Raw genomic sequence first — 21,213 nt, 5'->3', positions numbered from 1 at the left:
TCCAGAAGCAAGATTCACGACACTTCTTGGGTCGTGAATTTCACCTGGAAATCGCTCGGCATCGGCGAGGAAGACGGCGATCCAGACTACAAAGGGGACAACGTGCCATCCAGGCAACGGGCCTTCGACCGTATCTTCGAAGTCACCCTGGCGACAACGGCCTCATCCAGACTACCACAAGTCATACGGCAACGAGCATCTTGGAACGACGTGCCACGCAGCGCGTCCTACCAACGAGCCAACCCGATCACGCAGAATAAGGACAATCAGCAATCAACAAGGAGTCGGGCGGCTGCTCCAATTAACTCCACCTTTAATGAAATTTTGATCGGTACCCTCTCAACGGGGGGAGGATGTTACGCCGCGCGACTCTCTGCCTGGCCCAGGTCACACACCGCGGGCCAGAAGGACACCAGAGGTCCGCTCGTCCGCACGGCGTACCCTCATTATCCTTAAGCACCGTCCATAAATCATAGATTTACTAGAAAAGGTCCTTTAAACAAAACAAACATCTGGTCCCGAGGAGTTGCTAAACACTATTGTCTACCACGGCAGGACAAGGGAAAGTTGTTTTTTTTGTCACGCACGCGGCAACTTTCCCCCCATTAATCACTTTCTCTCGAGGGCAGTTAAGACCCTTCGTTTAACCAATTAAAAACGAAGCCTATTCCCTCACTCTCCTAAATAACATCGGCTCCAACAAATCCGATGGTCCCGTGCGCTGGAGGGACCGATCCTTAGCCTTCCACCGAGACAGCATCGTCTCCAAAAGGCACTGATTTCACATCCTTCGAACGGTCAACATCCTTCGAGCGGGTATACACACCCGCAGATCAGTCACTCACTCATCTCGTACATACGCACCAGTGTAACTATCCTCGTTATAAGTTGTGGAATAAACGGTGAAATATAACTTACTATACTGTGTCATATTCATTCAACCACCTCTGTTATCTTAACCGAAACAGGGGAACGACTACTTCGCGGCGTCGATTCACCGAATCGTAGCGAGAATTTACGCCTCTCGCTGACGCGTTTTCCTCGCGACCGCGTCTCTCCGCGATCGGTCGTAACAGCTGTTCTATTTTCAAATCTACTAAAGCGTCTCTCAATATTTTTAGTTCATTCATTGCCTAAGGTTTCAACAAATATTTTTCATCTCAAGATACATCATTAGTGCACATATCTATATTTTCTATTAAACTGTCAGAGGCAAAACTTTCATTTATTCATTCGTTTCTTTATTCAGACATTGCAATATTTATGAAAATGACGTTTCGCATAAATTTTTACTTGACAATTTTTGAGTGAAACTTCGTGTAACCCAGTTAATGACACACAATCAATTTACTTTTATACATTACTAGAACAGTTGGGTTTGTTGGGTTAAACAGATACTATATAATTTATGTAAAACTGTGCATTTTGTTCAGTAATCATTTATTAATTGAATTTTATAATATACTTCATCCTTAAATAGAAATAGAAGCTGCAAATCTGCTTCGCTCTACAAACTTAAAGGGAAATTGAAGATATACACGGCATTATACGGAATGTGTGAATGATATGTGATATTTTTATTTCACGAATATCTCTTTTCACTCGCGTATTTCTAACTTTACATTGAAAATATTCAAGAGTGTTATATACATACAGAATGAAATTACTTGAGTGATTATTAATATGCAGCAAGTCATATATTTTCCTACGAAGAATTATTATTTCGAGCATTAATCATGTCGTAAATTCCCGTTACGATTTGACTAATCGACGCCACGAATCGTTCGATCCCTTATTTCTTGTGGGATAACAAGGGTGGTTGAGTGAATATAACGCTGCTATTAACAGGTTAATATATATTTTGAATGATCCAACAACTTCAATGTAATACAAGATTGTATATGTGAAATGACAACTACGAATGAGTACGACCTGAGGCTCCTTTCGTGTCGGCTACTGTGATGACATATCTTTTGTCGATCGACTGTTTTCGACTTGTTGACTTCTGACTCTTGAGGTTCCTTGAAATGTGTTTTGACTCGAGTTGATGTGGACTAACTGATGAACCTTGACTGTTACTCGAATGTTACTGTAGAATAAGTCTACAGATCAAGTATAGAGATGAAGTGACTGCTCTGTAGGTATGAGAACAAGTCTGGAGATGAAATGACTGCTCTGTCGTCCAGAAAACGAGTTGACTTTCTTAGTGTGGTAGAAGAAGTTGAGTTGACCCTCCTGATGTCGTAGAAGAAGTGAAGTTCGTTCTTATGTGATTACGGAGGAAAGCTCGGTATGAGTGTGCCCTTTGAACGAAGAACGCGGATTCGTTGCTCACACTTTTCGTCAAGGAAGTGAGGGTAATGATCCGCGATGCCAATTGGTTATGACCAACGTTAGGAACGAAGATAGGAGGAAGTAGCCTCCTACCAACGTGGCTCATGGGCGACATTGTTTATGAGAAAAACCAACTTTTCCGTTAGACAAATATTCGTTTTTCCTATTAGGTAACTACCCACTTTCTCCGTAATTTGTAAGAAGTGCAATGAACCTAAGGACTGTTTTAAGTACCAGTTATAAACCGAAAGTACTTGCAGGATTAAAGGATTAAAACTAAAATGTAAGAATAATTGAGTCGTTCATAGAAAAAATGTTAGAAGACGAAACTTTTAGTTTCTGAATAACTTTGCCAGTTAAATATATGTGCTGTCAACTGTTCAGACACATTTCTATCCATATTTACAAAAAGTCGAAAGTTCGTAACACAATCCTGCAAATAAATACGTATCGTATGTATGTATTTATCATTTTTCAAACAAGTGCCTCAATTATTCTAAAGAAATCGCTTGATTTCAGTATAATTCTATACTAGTAAAAAGTGATAGCACGATAATAATAAAATAAAATAAAATTTGAAAAACATAAATACGACTATGTAATTTCCAAATTACGTAGAGTCATAAAAGATTAGTATTTACACTTGCTGTATATCTTTAATATTCATTTACATCGCATCAACTGCACTTACGTGTTTATTAACAATAGCTACTGTAAGGGATGAATGATTTATGAAGTCTCGACAGCTACTGAATCGTATGTAATTCGTTAAAAAATTATCTTTCTGCTTTTTTTTATTTTACTCCTTACGTTGCATCAACCACAATTATGTGGTCATTGACGAGTAGCTGCTGATAATTAATTATTTTAGAAATGAATGATTCATGAATCGCTTAGATACAAGTTAACGAATTGCGTCGAGTTCTGTAAAAAGTTTACTATCCATAAGAGTTTATATACTTCGAATCCTTTATAAACATTTTATCAACAATTCATATTTACGACGACATTTAGAGTAACTGAAACACTCGAGAACCACTTCAAAACCTTTCTCCGGGAAGATTCATCAATCGTAATCGTTGCTAGGCATGCTGTTCAGTAATACAGGCGGCAACGCGTATGATTTGTCGTTTTCAAGGGAGAATCAGAAAACGATCGCTAATGATCTCCTGTACATCGTTCTTCTTCATTATCTGTACAGTCGACCAAGACATATTTCGCTCGGACGCATCGGCATTTTACCGTTTTCGTAATAAATTATGCAGACAAAGATGCGACGACTCACGTGTTCCGCATACGGAACAGGATCTTAATTATTCTCCTCGCCCGATGGAAATGCGATAGTAGCATGGAAAACTTAATCGTTCTCTTTGAAAAAATGGAAATAAGGATCATTAAAAGAAAGGGAAATCCCGTTGGCGTTACTTGTGTCACGGTTACTTGTGTATGATTATTCTGTTTGTTTGCGAGGAGTTCTGTGTATGATGCGATATTTGATAATATTTAAAAATAGCTTTGACGACGGGTTTGAAAGTTAGAAATAATCAGTTACTTAGCAGCTTGGACTGGGGAATGACGGCTGCTACATTTTATGAAATTGAAAAAGTGTTCAATTGAGAAATTCTATAGAAGAAATCAGGTTTATGAAGGGAAAACTCGATCAAGGCAAGTACGTTTCCAAAGTATGCAAAGATTCGAAGAGTAACGGAATATTGGTCGATTCAATCAATCAAACCAAATTTTAATTATTTTATCTACAATGCGCTACTATCTGCAAGGGAATATAAGTATGTCAAGTAGCATTTTTTCTGAAACAAAATTGTGCAACAATTTCTTTAGGTAATATATAAAATAGAAGTCATTTAGCATTTGCTATATAATTCAGCTACCTTATATATTAATGAATGCATTAGAAAGTGTCATACAATAGAAACATAATTCATTTCGGTTAAAATATTTTAAATAAATTATTATAGTAAATAATATATAGTAAGTAATTCATTTTAGTAATACTGTGTATAATAAAACTAATATAAAATTCTCAATTCTCTCATTATAATTTTTATGCTGTCCTATAGGATCACTAATATTATAGTTCATGGCATCTCATACGCTGCACTGATATATCTTGTATTTATTAAATGACATGAAAAAAAAATTCTTACCTACAATTTAAAAAAGTTTACTATGGGCACGTTATTTCAGTTTTAAAGTTTGTCGGCTGTTTAACGAAGTTACTTTAGACGCATGACGAATATTGTTATTTATGTATTGTCACAATTCAGATGGAATAATCAAGAGTCTGAAATAGTAAACGATGCATGTGTCGAAAAAGAAAGTTTATTTACTAGAAAATTTTCATACGAAATACAGTAAAAAATTATAGGCACTATATAATACTTTATAGTTACTACTCACAGTAGAATACTTTATTTTACCTTCTCACTAACATAGCTTAGGGCTATAGTAATACATAGTAATACATAGATATGAATCGTAGGTATCAATTAAGATATGATCGGAGGAAATGAAAGTATACAAGTGTACAAATAAATAGATTTGACTAGTTCGACATCATTTATTCCCCTTCTAAATCTATAGAGGTAATAAATGCAGAAAGTTCATACATGTAACTTTCAAATGACACATAAATTAAGTATTAAAATTAACAGAAATGCACTTGTTGTTTCCATTAGAAATCTTTTTTTCTGTCATTTAATTTTTACCATTTTGAAACACCATTTTGAAAGTGAAGCCCTCGATTAACAAAATATTTGCTTCTTTATAATTCTAAAATATTCCATTATGTGTGCATTGTGTGGTTGCATTTGAATATAATGTTTCTATATCAGAAAACGAATTTTCTAAATGTCTTGATACCTGTTGATGAAACAAAATCAAGTGCGTTTACACATTTGCAATCTGTTTTACGTGCATACCGTGTTTACACGGTTTACGGCAGGTTTATCGAATGTAGACCTTATCTAGGAAATTTGCATTGGCTTTAGATCCTGGAAGGAGTATTTCTATCGACCGTACGGTTTACGTAATTGCCTTTTATCTAATTCGCGCATGATTGATGTTCCGCGATTACGTCTTCATGAAGGAACTCTATTTGTCCATGAACTTCAACAGGCGTTCACGCGAATCACCGTAAGATACAGTTGAAGATGTTTTGTTCTAACCTTGAGAGAAGCTCCGCAACACCTGCAGCAAAATTTCGTTTTTAAATTCATCCTCCTTTATTCACCTTCGAATTTTCCACTGGTTCATACTTTTACATTTTATTCTTACAATAGATATACTTTTTAAATGTCTCATCTTTCATTTTCAATCTTCTTAACTCCTTCTTAACTCCTCTTTTTAATCTTATTATAATTTCTCATTGTTCATTATTTTATGCAATAAAGAAACGTTGTGTTCATTTTTCGCAAAAATGTTCTCAAATTTTGTGAGATATACAGGATTTAAATGTAAGTTAAAATGTTTGTTTTAAATATAAATTAAGATATTATAAAAATCAAGAAACTTTTTAAAGAAACGAAAACGTTATTGGATAGAAGAATTTCGAAGATAATAATTAACAGGATTAAGTGCATCTTTTATAGCGTTTTTTAAATTTTAATTGTATGTTGAAGTTTCAATTTTTATCAAAATTAAGCAAACATTTTTTAATGAGACGAGAGCGGGATTAAATATGAAGAATTTCGATCTGAAGATTTCTTATCTTTGAATCACTTTTATGGTAATTTTTTATTTTAATTGTATGATAAAATATTATGTTTCTCAAAATCATGACATTTTTTTGAAGGAAACAAAACCACGATTAGATTAGAAGAATTTAATTTTTAATTTGAATTATTTATTGAAGTTCTAAAATATCTTGGTTTTCTTGCTCCATTTTATATTCGTCCAGGATTTCTTTTCTCGATATTTCGTCTCCGAATTCATCATTTCTGGTTTCATTCTTTGATTTATTCTTGTTGATTTGTCTTTGAGGTTTATGGGTTTATACATTCCTTTCTGTTGTTGACTGTTCTTGTATTCCATTTACGCTTTAGATTCTATTTCATATTCGCATTGATGTATTTCTCACCCATATCTTTAATCTTTTTCCTGAAATTATTCTGTTTAATTTTTTCCTCTTATTTATCGTGCAAAATCTTATATAATTGTCTCCCTAATTTACTCAAAATTTTTCTATGATACGTAGTATCAATTTCCTGTAAATTCCTGTAAATTTTAAATTACGTACATATTTATGTACACACATTCATACTTACATACATACGTACATTATTATGGATATTTCTAGATTCTTTTAAGTCTTCCCCTTTTTAAATTTTGTCTGCCTTTTCACCTTAAATTAATCTCTTTAAATCTCCTTCCTAAATTTTCCTTGGATCAGTGCTTTTAGATCTTCTTTCTAACCTGTCGCTTGACCAACAAATTTCTTTAAAATTAGAACAAAATCCAAGGCAAAAATTTGGAAAAAATTTATAATTCAAACCAATGGCCTTTTCATAACATTATATCGAAGTTGTAATAATGGATATAAATAAATGGTGAAATATTAGCTTTGAAATAGACCAGCACATTCGTACAACGTGACTCATTCTATCCTTTGAAAGTCTTTGTTTGATTGGTTCATTTATCATTCTAACACTACTGTGTTCGAAGCTTCACGTGTCATATTTTCAGTCAGTTATCCAACTTCTTTCAATGTGCGCGGAAGTGAAATTTCCAACAAATTGGGTTTATTACGTGATTCGAGATTCGACATTTGGACACACAGATTCAACTTTACACAATGAAATAATCGAAAACAATATTCAAAGAGCAACTTCAATATTTGGAAACGTATTCCATTTCAAAAGTGAAATATTGTCTTCCACTGTTTGGTAGAAAATGGATCGTGAAATCCTTGTGGAGTTAAAATTTTAATTAAAGTTTATTAACAATTAGACGTGAGTACGACTTTATACCTATTAATTACCCTGTCAGCATGTAAGAGATTATTTTATTTATTACGCAATAGATAGACTACAGATTTTTATTCGTTTATGATGAATTGAAACGTTCAAAAAATGCACATAATACGCAAAAATATATAAAATTCAAAAATTAGAACATTAAATATAATTAAACAGCAGATTTTTTAATAAATTTATAGGAAATTTGCAAATTCATTTCATGCACAGAATGCACATAAAGTATAAAAATATATAAAATATTCAACGCAGAGTATTCGTTACAATATTCAATATGTAAAACATATTTTTTCTTAAGTTTTATTTTGTTATTCTTTGTTTTATTATTTTATTTATCTATTTATTTATTTTGTTATTTGTTATTATATATTTTGCTATATGTTCTGTTTATAAAAATATGAATTTCCATAAACATCTGCAGTCTAATATCAGTATTTAATAGATAAAATAATCTCTGCTTAGATTTCAGTTCTTTAATTATATTCATAGGAATATGAAGTTCCATGTATATGCGCTGTTTAGTATTAAGTTATTATCTTCGTTCGTTCTTCATTTAAAGGCGATTTATTTTTAAAACGCGTACAAGTTGTTAATTAAATATGCTACTTTCACGTGAATTTATTTTTATCAAGATTTTATCAAGAGGGATTTCCAAGATGATTAAATTAAATATATGGATCATCTGTGTGTGATCGGAGTTGATTAAATTTAGCGAGGAATTATTTTGTTAAACTTAATTTGAGAAGGCAATTTATAGACATATAATACGCGTGTAGTTTTTGAACCTAAAGTTTATCCTGAATCAACGATTTGAAATACAGATGGGCAGTTAGAGTTGGTAGAATATCGACTCAGAAATCCAAGCCATCTTTCTCCAAGAACATTCCAACTTTAAAAATAGTTAGCTGTTTCATTTTTATATTCCGTTTTGGATGTGACTGACAATAAGAAAGTGAGAAAAACAAGTTTAATAAATTGTCCATGTTGACAGCTTAACGATGTTGCGACTACTAAATTCAAGGAAAAGGAATTTTCGACTATCTAAAAATCAGAATTCGCCAGAAAGAAGGTCGTTATGCGATAAATTATCATTCTTAAATTATGATTTAGAAGTCCATTCCTTTCTCAGTTACTTATAAATGAATCTACGCACCGTACAGTTTCTCGGTTATATTATTTCTTTCTTATATATATGCCGATGTATGCACCTATATTTGTATAAAATAAGTAGTGATATTAAAGTTATATTAACTGAAAGCACATATAAAATTCATATAAAAATTATATCTCAGTTTTTAATTTTTCGACAAAACGTACTTGAATTTCCTATGACATATCGTATGAAGATATGTAGTTTATATGTAAAATTAAGAAAAAAGTGTTATACAAAGTTTGGTTATAAACAGTTTGGTCGAGTGAGCAATGAAATAAGTAGCATCCAACTATCCATTGCAAAATAATTATACTTAGGTATAAAAATAGCATCGTTTCACAGTTCATTATTCTATTCTTAAAAAGCCCCTTATTTCTTTCTTTTTTTTTTTTGTAGAAATGATTTATAAATTACAATTCCCATAATTCGTGCAGAGAAATCAGGGACATTCAATTTCAAATTATTACTATTATTAAATCCTATTTAAAACTGACTTTAAAACAATTTCCTTGCATAACTAGGTAAATTATAATCCCAGCGCGTTACTCCAATCGTTTTACGCTTCAATGGGAAAATACACAGATTTACTTTTCGATCGGCAAATTATAATCGTTGCAGTGTTACTTTCTCTCGCAATGGCGGAACATTTATATTTACAGAGAATTCGTGAGAGGCGTGTAAAGAAGCGTTGTTGGTCGAACGCGTTGTAGTCAGCGTGGAATGCAAGTCTGCGAAGGATTTACCAATCGACGCACGTATGCCTAGAAAATCCAATTTTTTTCTTATGGCACTCGATTACACAAGTACCTGGCCGACGCGGTGGTTATAAATTGTTTTACCTCTGCAGCGACATTCGGTTCGAACGTGATTCACCCGAATTCTCGGGTTGGATTGTATAAAAAACCGTTCCGAGGACGAGAAAAACTAGTTTACGGGATTACCAGTTATTCTGGATTTTTCGGCGAATTTCATTTCTGCAGATAAATTTCACGACTTTTTGTTTATCGACGAGAGAAAAGATAATGAAATGGTATATCAGAGATAGGATTGTAAGTTTAGTAAAAATTGCAGCTCATTGGAAATTAAACAGATATTCGAAAGCTAGTATTTTTTAAATGAAATGTAATTTTTTGAATGATTTGTAATGATTCAGGAATATTATACGGATGAAATAGTTTTAACCTTATTTAAAAAGTGGAAGTAAAAAATTAAATATATTTTGTGGTGTGCGTATGTTCACAAACACATTTTCTATTAGCTTTTTACTTTCTCTTTCATTAATTTGATTACCGTTTTTTTCATTTTAAGATGTCATTCTTCTTTTATATTTTTACACAGTACTTTAAAGTTTCATTCTTTTAAGGCGCTCTTTTTATCTCATAAAATAGTACAATTTAGTATACTATGACATATATGTAGATATTTCTTGCATTAACTTTTCATTTTTACATTTTTCATTTTATCGATTGATGTTCTTTATCATTTTGATCTCAGTATTCTTTCCATTTTACCTAAACATTACCTTAGAATTTTATATTTCTGAAAATATTTCTCTGAATTACTTACGTTTGGTAGATTGTACTATTCAATGTTTACGTGCTTCTAAATTGATCATTTTTTACAATTGGATACTATATGAGCTAAAATCATACTTTATTTTTGTAGAATGATTTTAAACCCATTTTCATATTTTGAACATTTTTCTTTTTTTGCTAAGAATCGAAATGATTATAACAAATGAACAAGATTATAAAATAGCAGTGATTGTACAGATAGTTTAATCAATTCGAATAATTAAAGAAAGAACAGGAATGGAAGATTTCACTTAATAGATATAATCGGTCATTCGATTCTTTATTGTATAGTACTCTGATGTATACATTTCGTTTCGTATCTATATGTTAAATTTATGTTTTTAAGGTAGTCATTTTGAAGAAGGGAACATTGTAATTTTCAAAAGGATATTGTTAAGAAAATTATATAATTCTATGGAACTATATAATTATATAATTTTACAGATAAGTTAAATTAACTTTATTTTATAACCGGTATTCATTTGAAATGCATTAAAATATTTGAAATAATTATATATCAGTAATATATAGCCTTTATTGATTGGAGAATTTGATGAATCGATTCCTCACACGATTAGAACGAACTAATAGCATTTAATACAACATGTATAAACTAATCACGTAATAGTATCAACAAGAATATTCGCGTTTCCCGATATCAGATATATTACATCACACGTTTACGTGTAACTTTTACGTGAAACTCGGATAATTTATTTTACGATCCAACGAGAATCACGTTATATGTTATTTTACCCACGATTTCTGTCGATTACTTTGCTATAAACTTAGAGGAAAGTGCACCTTTCTCGCAAGCTCCTCTACTGTCGGATTAAAAGTGTTGTTCATAAACCTTTCATCAAAAACTGTTTTCCTTAACCTTTTCCAAAGTCCTACATTCCCTCTGACGTAAGTAATACCAAGAACAATTTTTGTGACTCACAATACTGCACCGTACAGTATATACTTTGACTGCTTTAGTTTCTTTTTCTATTGAAGTTTATTTTTCTATTTCTTTTTCTATTTTTGTTTCTATTGAATGGCCAAATTATTAAATTATTACGTATGTGTATTCATTATTAGTGAAATTCTATGTTATTTTTTTATACTATATGCATATATAAAACTTTGTTGAAAGTATATTATGCATTGAAATTTATGGCAAACATAAATTTACTTCCAGTATTTCATTTTAATCATTTTCATAAATTATGTGCAGTTGGGTTTGTTCTTCGAAATCGTTTATCTTTTGTTTGAAATTCAAGAGAAATATTTGGTATTCCATTTTTCATGACTCATTTTCTATCGTGTTACATAAAGATTAACGAAATTGTAGGAACTTTTAGCAAATTAAATCAGTTACGAATATATTGTATATCCATAAATTTGTAAATTTTGTGTATTTTGTAATATATTTTTGCGCATTTCATGTATTTTCACGTAATTTTCCGTAATTTTTTAGAAAATTCAGAAATGGTTAAAACATTATACTTTTAATTGATGCACTTTCACAACTGATTTCTATTCAATAAATTTTTTTTTGTTTAATTCCATAGAAAATGTTTTATCTTTGGTGGTACATCATTTTTAAAAGCAAGAGTAGATAAATTTCTTGTTGCATTAAATGAGGAGAATCGTGTAATTATGATTTGCAATAGCTGTAACTACATCCGAATAAAAATACGTTTAAAAGGTTAAAAATTCATGCTCGATACTAAATATAACTATAATTAAATATAACTTAATATTCTACTAAAATTAAGAACGTAACTTATCTAATTCTAAACAATTAAAAGATTAATTACAATTAAAATAAATTGCATTTAATAGGACATTTTTTCAAATCAATAAAGATCCAGAGAAGTTAAAATCTGGTAAAAATATTCAATTAAATTAAAAGTGCATAGCTGAATGACTTTAAATGCTTCGTGTCGAAAAATCAACGATTAAATTGCGCATTACACTTAAGATGACAAATATTTTAACATTCTGTGTATGTTATTACCTATTCAGTCTGAGAGAGAATTTAGGTAATTAGAGATTCTTAAAAAAAGACAAAATTTACTTTTGATCATCATTTGTTCTCCTCCATAAATATCTATGTGTCGCAAAAAGTCCAATAACCTTCAGCCGTTTTTCGAAATCTTTGTTTTTCTTTGGCACTAGTTCGGTCAACATTCTTCGCGGATATAGTCGTGGTCGAGTTGAAATTTACGCACTCCGAGACCATGACCCACCTTGATAAATCGTTTGTAACCGATTCTCTGCTTCCACATGTTTGGAATGATCGAATGATCGCACGACCTTCATCGTGTCTCGTCCCCCGAGTTATTTTAAAGTCTGCGTGCGTTCAATCCTTACAGGTAAACTGTTTTTTTTTTAAATCAAATAAAGATTAAACTATTTGATGGATATCACTGACGTGGATCGCGACTATAAATACTTTTGTTTATAACAAGTCCAAAAGATTTGGATATTCCTCTTGCTTAGTAAGCACCAGTCGTTGAATAGTACATCTATCATATAATAAAAGAATTTTTATGGAATTATTTAAGTTTGATTATTTTAAAATAAAATTTACCCATTTTTCGTGCTCTATAATATTTCGGACCGTGCAAAGAATTTAAAAGTATGATATAATAACAATAATAACAAAAAATAATAATAATAACATATTGCACCATCCATACATTCTACTGCTTTCGGATATAATATAGTATATTCTGGAATTTAAAAGTGTAAATATTGAAGTAAACTCTGTCAAAATAAATATATCATTTGAAGAGAAACACAAGATGAATTTGACGAGTTCATGGTTTTAATCTAAAGCAGTCTTGTTAACAAAAACATGAAAATAATTGTATTATAGTAAATTGTCTAATATACTGTTGTTTATACCCATTGCTATCTATATCGTACATAAGATTATTAAGGAACTACATGTCCGATCTTTCCGTGTTAATTTAGTGAAAGATTAGTGGATATTGCGTAACGATAATTATACAGATATTAGAAAAAAAGGTCCCATACTTAAAAAGTTTATAGTAGTCATCGGAAGAAGTAAAAAATGTCTAATCAATATAGGTGCTAAAGGTAATCCTTTCGACGTAAAGTCAACTTCTATTATTTATTAGGTTTCGCCCGTGACATCGTTCGCGTCGATTACTAATACACGGAACAATTTTTAAACAGTTGTTTTTATGAATAAGGTCTAGGTATTTTTTATGCCAATAGTTAACCCCTTCCCGTACTTTAGCGAGTCAGACTCGCGATGAAGATTTTGGCCCAAACATGAATATCGCGAGTCTGACTCGCAACCAGATACTTGGGCCAAACGTAAACATAACAAGCCGAGCTCGCGGACTGTTTTTTTGTCCGTTACGATCGTCACTGAATGTTAGTTCCTGTTTACGAGCATCAGTCTGGTTTGCTTAGCGCGCGCCGATGTCTACCGATTCTGCCCGAGTTTCGTCGAACTAAATGGCACGGGAAGGGGTTAAACTATTCTCTGTAAAAAAAATATTAAATTATAAGAATGTTCGACTTCAGAATAAACACGACGTAAACAACCATCGTTGCCTGACCTCCAACTTTTTCCAATTGTTCGATCAAGCATGAGAACGTATATCACTCAGATGGCAGGCTATGTCTCAGTTTCTAAAAAACGGATCAAGATGTAACCTACTAAGCTGTGCAACAGAGAAAACTTCATGAAAATCCATAGTTTAAATCAACAGCTTCTACGTGATGTGAGTACAAACATACAAACGAACAGATAGGCAAGAATTCTAGAACTAACTGTTTGTTTCTGGATGATTGCTATATTTCTTTTAGATTAGCGTTCGATATCACGAATGAATCTCTTCGCAACACATTGAATATGTGGTCGATGGAAATGAAATATATACATATGTATTGTAAGCGCAAATCCATTTCTCATTCTAACGTGGAAATTGCAAATATGTATTTTGTGAACACCTTCGCCAATAAAAACCGTATTCTCTATAACCGTGTTCCGTACGCTAAAGAGTCTTTAAGAACTTTCTGGTGGTGCCGTTTAAAGACTTTGGTCCACCTAGCGCCTATAAATAATGTGCTGCTTTTACGACAACGAATAAGAAATGCGTATCGTACAATACGGAACATGGAAGAAATATTTGACAATTTATGATCCATAGATATGTTTCGTGTAAAAATGGAAGGAAGACATGTCGAACGTCTACAAATATGAAGATTTGTGCTACATTTCCATTTATAGAGTGTATAGTATATCCAATATAATATTAAAGAGGCTCAGTCATGATATCGGACGCTAATGAATAATAGAAGTTTATGTTTTATATATATATATATATATATATATATATATATATATATATGTATATATATATATTCGTATATTTGTATATCGTATTTATTTCCGTATAGTTTTCCAGAATCTAGGTTATCTAGAATGTTGATTAGACATTTTTCATTCCTCTCGAGGATACCTAAGTAGGTATTATAAGTCCTTTAAGCATCGGACTTCTTTCTTGGGACACTTACTTGGGACTTGTGAGATCTTCTATATTTATATACTGTAATATTTATTATATTTTTTAGCAATATCAGTCAATTAGTCAGAATCTTATTAGTCAGAGTTTTGAATTTTAACACGCTTTCTACATTATATCAATTATACTAAAATATTGATACTTTCAATTTCATTTAAATGACAGTTTTACATTTTTAATCTTAAAGAAGTATACATACAGTATTGATATAATATATATGTATATTATATATATATATTATTTATACATGTATTATATATATATTATATATTGTAATATCGTAAAGTAATTTAAATTAGAGGTCGGTTGAAATTAGAAAAAACCGTGTACGTCGTCTTTCTGTGGTTCGTTTACATTTAAGAGCGCCTATGTGACTAAAGTCACCTAGTTCTTACATAGATATGAGAAAAACAACAAACAACGTTAGAACAGAAGGACGGTTTCGTGTTTCAAGGAGGGACGACCGAGGGGTCAGAATGTGCGAGTCGAAAAGTGTGTGTGTTGCGAGAGTCAGAGTTGATCGAGACACCGAAGAGTAGAGTTGAGAGAATTGATCGAGTTGTCTAGAGAGAGAGAGAGAGAGAGCGAGAGAGAGAGAGAGAGAGAGAGAGAGAGTTAGATTCCTTGTGACGAGAGTTGCCAAATAACCGTAAAGTTACTTGATATAGATAGGAGTATCGCATTTAGTCTTGATTAAACAAACATCGTTTTCTGTCCAATTTATATTTGTATATTTAATTCAATATTAATAAATTCTAAGTAATCGGGGAAAAAATTTATATCTTAATTTCCACGATACTACAATATAAATTGCATATTGTATATTCTAAATGCATTTTAAGTATTCCATCAGATTGTCTATACTGCTCTGTACTCACCTGTGTTCACCTTTTTACAATATTTTGTCATGATTATTATCTTTAATATGTTGTATAATATTTTTCAAAACACTTTTCAAGGTCATCTTTTAAATTAACGTTTCCACACGTAAAACGAAACCAAAGATTTTCATTACTTGCTCTTATATCTTGATATCGTAATCAAAGAAACCAATCTGTTGACCATTATCGTAAGTTCTCGATCGTGACAATTTCAATTCACTCTCGCCCTTGCGTTTTCGCCATTAACGACTTCCTTTACTATCTCTGATCGAGCAATTAAATCGACGTTTATGGTAGAAACCAGTCAACCTCAACCCTGATTCGCTCGTCTTTTCTTTCTGAAGCAACGTCACCGAAATTTCTCAATTCGTTCAGTAAAAAAAACACCTTGCAACATGATTGCAACATCGTAAAGGTATTAGAATACTAATTGTTAGTTTTTACATGAACTTGAATACTCATTGTGTAAGTTATTAGAGAATGGTAATTGGTCAATAATTCCACTTAAAAGTATTTAGAGATAGAGACATTGTGCTACTTGCAAAGCGGAAATAGAAATATTTCTCATTTGAAATATTTTCTAAGAATGTGGTATAAAATATTTTGGTTTTCTAGGTTTCTAGATTCATAGTCCATATGCTTTTGTGAACAAAGAATTCTTAAAAATTGAAATATTTAGATTGATTCAGTAATTTTTATTGTTTATGAATCTTGAATTTCGTACGATCACTACGAAATCATTTGTGGGCGCCTTTACTTAAAATAAAGGAATCTCTGAAAAATCTTTCATATCAATTTTCACATAAAATATGCATCATAATAGGTATTACCATTAACAATAGGAATAAAACGAATCGTATTAGCATCTTTAATAGCGTTCTTATCGGATTAAAAATGTAGCAAGAATGTTAAATATGCTTATTTTGCAACTAAAATACTTTAAATTAAAATACTAAACGATAGGTATTTCAAATTATTATAACAATTGTTTAAAAAATTAAATCTTTACACTATTAAATTAAAAGCACAAAATTTTCTTTTACATTTAATGTAAATTACATGTAATTGGGACGTTTACATGGTAAATGATGTAAGTACCAGAGATGAAAATTTTCAGTATAAATGAAAAGCACGTACTCGTTAATTTTGGCACTTACATCGTTTATCACTTGAACGCTATATGCTTTTAACATTTACCACCTTCATAAATCAATAGGATAAATAGATAAATGGCACTTTGGTGTTTTCCAACTGCGTGTAGTTTACACTTACATTTCTAACTTTATCTTAAAATGAATTCTCGTATTTGCTATTTCTTACTACTAAAAAAAGTAATTTTTGTTCCTCTTTGATGTTTATACCCCCTTCAAAAGTACGTATTAGGAAACTCATTTACTTTCGATAAGATTACAAAATTACTTATAAACCATTTAAAAAGATCTTTAAGCAAATAGTTATTTATTTTCTGTAACTTTAAAGATATAAACTGAATACAAAACTAATGAAACAGTTTACACAAATTATCAAATGTTTCTATAGAACACGAATATTCGTCACATTTGTGAATTTCTTCACGTTTTTATTTCTATATTGTACAATATTACACAATAGTACATACTTTATCTTCGGTTAATGACTTTTAAATATTGTTAAACATAATCTTCGCCCAGTAAAACCTTCGTATGTTCGAAGAATTACGAGAATTTGTGTTCTAGAATTAAGAGTTAATACAAATAACTTGTTGAAAGTGAAAATTCAATATGTTGAAAAGTATTTAATAATGCATTTAATTCGTGACGATGTAGTCAGTTGTAAAAAATATTTAGTTTTAATGTTATATGAAACTGACTAATTAACAGTTTCATGTAATAATTATATACTTTATTAATCGTTGTGTTTGATATTTGTAAGATGATTGACTTGACGCTTCAATGCATGAAGATATAATTATCGCTGGACATAGATGTGTGTTTTCACGTGGGATCTAATGATCGAAAGATGGTTCGTTACACAAGGTTGTAGGTAGGTATGCTTTGAGAAAGTTTATCCAGGAAATGGGTGACCCTGTATGTTAGATTGAAACTGCCACATCAGAATCAGTAATTATTCGCTTCGTTCAATCTTAGTTATCCTTCAAATGACATGATTGAAATTTTCTTCTTGCAATTTTGTTGCGTACGTATATTGGAAATATGGAAAATTTAAATCTCGTTGAAATACATAGTAAATAAAGTATTTCATTGCTAAACATTTCTTCATAATTGCAGTGCAGAAAATAGATTAGTTTGCACGAAGTTCTGAAGATTCATAAATTTTGTTAGCTAATCATCATTTAGTTAGTTTTTAGCTGAACGTGAATTAAATTCGAAGATTGAGTTTCTGCTCTTAGAATCATAATGTATGATCTGTAACTTTCAGCATTTTTTACAATTTATAAATAATTGAGCTGTATATTACTTGAAGGAATTTAGTGTAAAACTCAATGAATCAAAGAAAAATCATTAAAAATATTACCTATGCATGATTATTATACCTTGTATGATATATGATTATTATTTCACATTATATATTTCAATACGATGCTTGTCTAATTTGAATAATTTTAGCTATAAATAATAAATAATTATAGCTATAAATTTCTTCGAAATCACAATAGAAATTAACCCGAAAACAAGGAAAAGCCTCTATCACGTGCGTACAATAAAATTTCTTCTTTGTGTAGTTAAATACGACGTCTATGAGAGGCAGTAGTACGTAAATTACTGTATATTTTTTATCTTCCGAGATGCATTGAATGAAATTAAAAATAGTGTACAGAGATAACTGTTCATACATGAAGTTGCAATGTGTTTCTCTTCGATTATACTCGTGTAAGATCTACGATTAATATTGGATCAGGTGAACAAAATTAAATTTTGTGACAAACGTTAAGAAATACACTTTGTTTGAATCATATAATTACGTTTAACGAAAAATAAATAAAAAAATAATCCAATGAGATGTTAGGATATCCTTGGATTTAATGACTGCATGCTATCTGCGTGGCACTGATTCAATTAATCGAACACAACGTGCGATCGATATTTGGCACGATATTTTTGTAATTTTTCGCACTAACTCCCATTTTCCTCGTAAAAGATCGACTATCCAATTGACGTCTAACGTGATCCCACAAATGTCCAATTGGGTTCAAGTCAGGAAATTGACTTGGCCACTTTATTATATTAATATCTTGTTCCAGAAGAAATGTTCTAATTAATTTAGAAGAATGTTTCAGAATGACAGCATATGAGATTTCGAATCAACTATTTGTATTAGCGGACCAGGACCATTGTTCGTTTAGGTATTTAACATTAAAACTTATTATATGTTCATGTATGCATCTACACAGCTAATGTATCTCACAAGATGTCGGAACAAGTTATACAGTAATTTTCAAGCGATCATTATGTTTCTTAACTTTTGTCAGTTTGTAGTGTATGTATGTGATTCTATAAAGGATCGTTAAGCTATAAACAAATTAAAATATATTTATATTTAGAATCGAGGTTGAAATTCCAAACAACGACTTGTTTTCCTCACTTGGGAAACAAAAACAAAAACAGAAAGAAAGAACGAGAAAGTATCACATATAAAAAACATTAAGTTAAGTCATCGCATGAAACTGTATCTTTCTCGATCGTTTCAATTAGAATCAACCATCAACCCATTCCAATACCAAACGGAGCGGATCACGACAAAGAATCCATATACATAGGTTCCAAAAGACTCGCGAAAGTACATGCATATACAGAATGTCAGAAAACATATGGACGATATTTACATTCCGAAGCAAACGAACAAAATTAAACATAACGATCGAAATCCTAACGCCGTTTGTATTAGTGTTTGCGGATAGAGAGAAAAATACATCAGCTGATTTATTGACACCAGTATATCACTCGCATGTACATATCCAGCGTAAAATGAAATTATCAATAACTTGCAAAATTATTCTGAAACGACATTTTTATACATAAACTTTTTTCACTCCTTTATTGTTCATAGTCGATCCTATAAGCAGCGCTCATTTCTTATTATCAAGCGTTCCATTGCTTTTGTAATAGGGCATTATCTTTTTAGTTACTGAATATCTATTATTTTCTTTTTACTAGATTATTGTTACGACCGTTCGCGGAGAGACGCGGTCGCGAGGAAAATGCGTCAGCGAGAGGCGTAAATTCTCGCTACGATTCTGTTAATCGACGCCGCGAAATAGTCGTTCCCGTCTTTCCATTAAGATAACAGGGGTAGTTCAATGAATTTAACGCTGTATTAACAGGTTAACATAAAATGGTATATTTGACAATATTTAACAATAATATGATGAACACGCCACAAATTGTTTAACAATGAATACAGTAAATATATTACAGAAAGTTGACCCGACTTTACGATATCTCTCAATGAATTCGTTAGACTATGCGACTTTAATTTTACTCGTCAGACCTCCCGATGTATAACGTTTGACTCGTCAGAAGGGACTGATTGCCCTTCGATCATTTCTTTGTCTTCTCTGGGAGACGACCCCCACTATACTCGGGTTCCGTCGGGCAGTAAGACGATCTGTCTGCGACACTGTAGGATCGCGAGCGATGGTTAGAAATACAGCCTGTGGTAAGCCTTGTGGTGCAACAATTATTACTATTATATTTTAATAATTATATTACTTTTATAATATAATTACTTATAATTAGATTACTTAATACTAATTATACTAATTATATACTATTATTAAATTATCATTTGTAGAAAGAGTATTCCTTGTATTGTAAGATGATGTGATTTCTCATTGATACAGCGTTGCACAGTTTACAAAATATGACCTGATTGATATTCTATTTGATCAATTGCTCTAAAAGAAATGTGATTAATTTTCTCGGCGCATGAAACTACCACGATGTACTCAACGGTGCAATTTTGTGACACCCTATACAAATGCACGCGAAGCTCGTCTTGCGCGACGATTACTCGACACACAGCATCTACACGCGAGGAATTACGCGCGTCAGTCGTGACGAACGCGCACGGCTACGTCTACGATCATTAAAGACCAATCCTTCGGTATGGTAGGAACGCGTCTCCTCTTCTCGTCTTTACCCAGAGAGTAGCACGTATAATACACACAGTGAATTGCAACCGTGAGCCGGGGTTGCGTAACGGATCACCGAGTCCCGCGAGTCCGTTGTGTTGCTAGCGAGCAGGGAAACACACTAGCTGACTAATGCACGAAGATGCATCTCTCCCTCGGTTACAACAAGCCGGCCCCTAAGCGTCGTTCAGCCGCCTGCATATTATGAAACAAGGATGTCTGCGACGGAAAGCGGGTCACTGCACGGTTCGTTTATTTGTTGCGCCCGGTTCCTGCATCGTTTCACCTAGCCACCGTCCTCTTTGCTCCTCTTTCTTCGCTCGAGTTATCGAAAACAGTTCGATCAACATCGCTTGCCATCTCGCGCCATTCGTCTAGTCTAGCGTGTAGATCGCGAACACGAGAATGGTTTATAGTGGACGTTTTCAAGAGGGTTCGAGATGAATGTAGCGTAAGAGATGTCACGCGCAAGAATATTGTAATGAACGTATAATGGCTAATTTTATTAACTTATGTCGACGAAATAAAAGTAGTAGTGTTTCGGCAGTTATTTAAAATCATTTTTCATGGATATTGTAAAGCTAATTTGACTCGAT

At 32.1% G+C, this 21,213-nt stretch overlaps 1 protein-coding gene across 1 annotated transcript in view; it reads right to left on the bottom strand.

The window, feature by feature from the left end:
* LOC117160531 (large ribosomal subunit protein mL62-like) overlaps positions 1 to 15,514 on the bottom strand; it is a 28,752-nt gene extending 13,238 nt beyond the window's left edge. The window contains exon 1 of the mRNA XM_076621237.1: positions 15,484 to 15,514. Within this exon, the coding sequence (XP_076477352.1) occupies positions 15,484 to 15,514 (31 nt within the window). The remainder of the gene's footprint in view (positions 1 to 15,483) is intronic.
* Positions 15,515 to 21,213: the final 5,699 nt, after the last annotated feature.

Source organism: Bombus vancouverensis, chromosome 1, assembly GCF_051014615.1.
Source record: "Bombus vancouverensis nearcticus chromosome 1, iyBomVanc1_principal, whole genome shotgun sequence".
NCBI classification, from domain to species: domain Eukaryota; kingdom Metazoa; phylum Arthropoda; class Insecta; order Hymenoptera; family Apidae; genus Bombus; species Bombus vancouverensis.
Note: the sequence above shows the minus strand (reverse complement) of the source record. Positions and strands in the feature narration are given on the sequence as shown.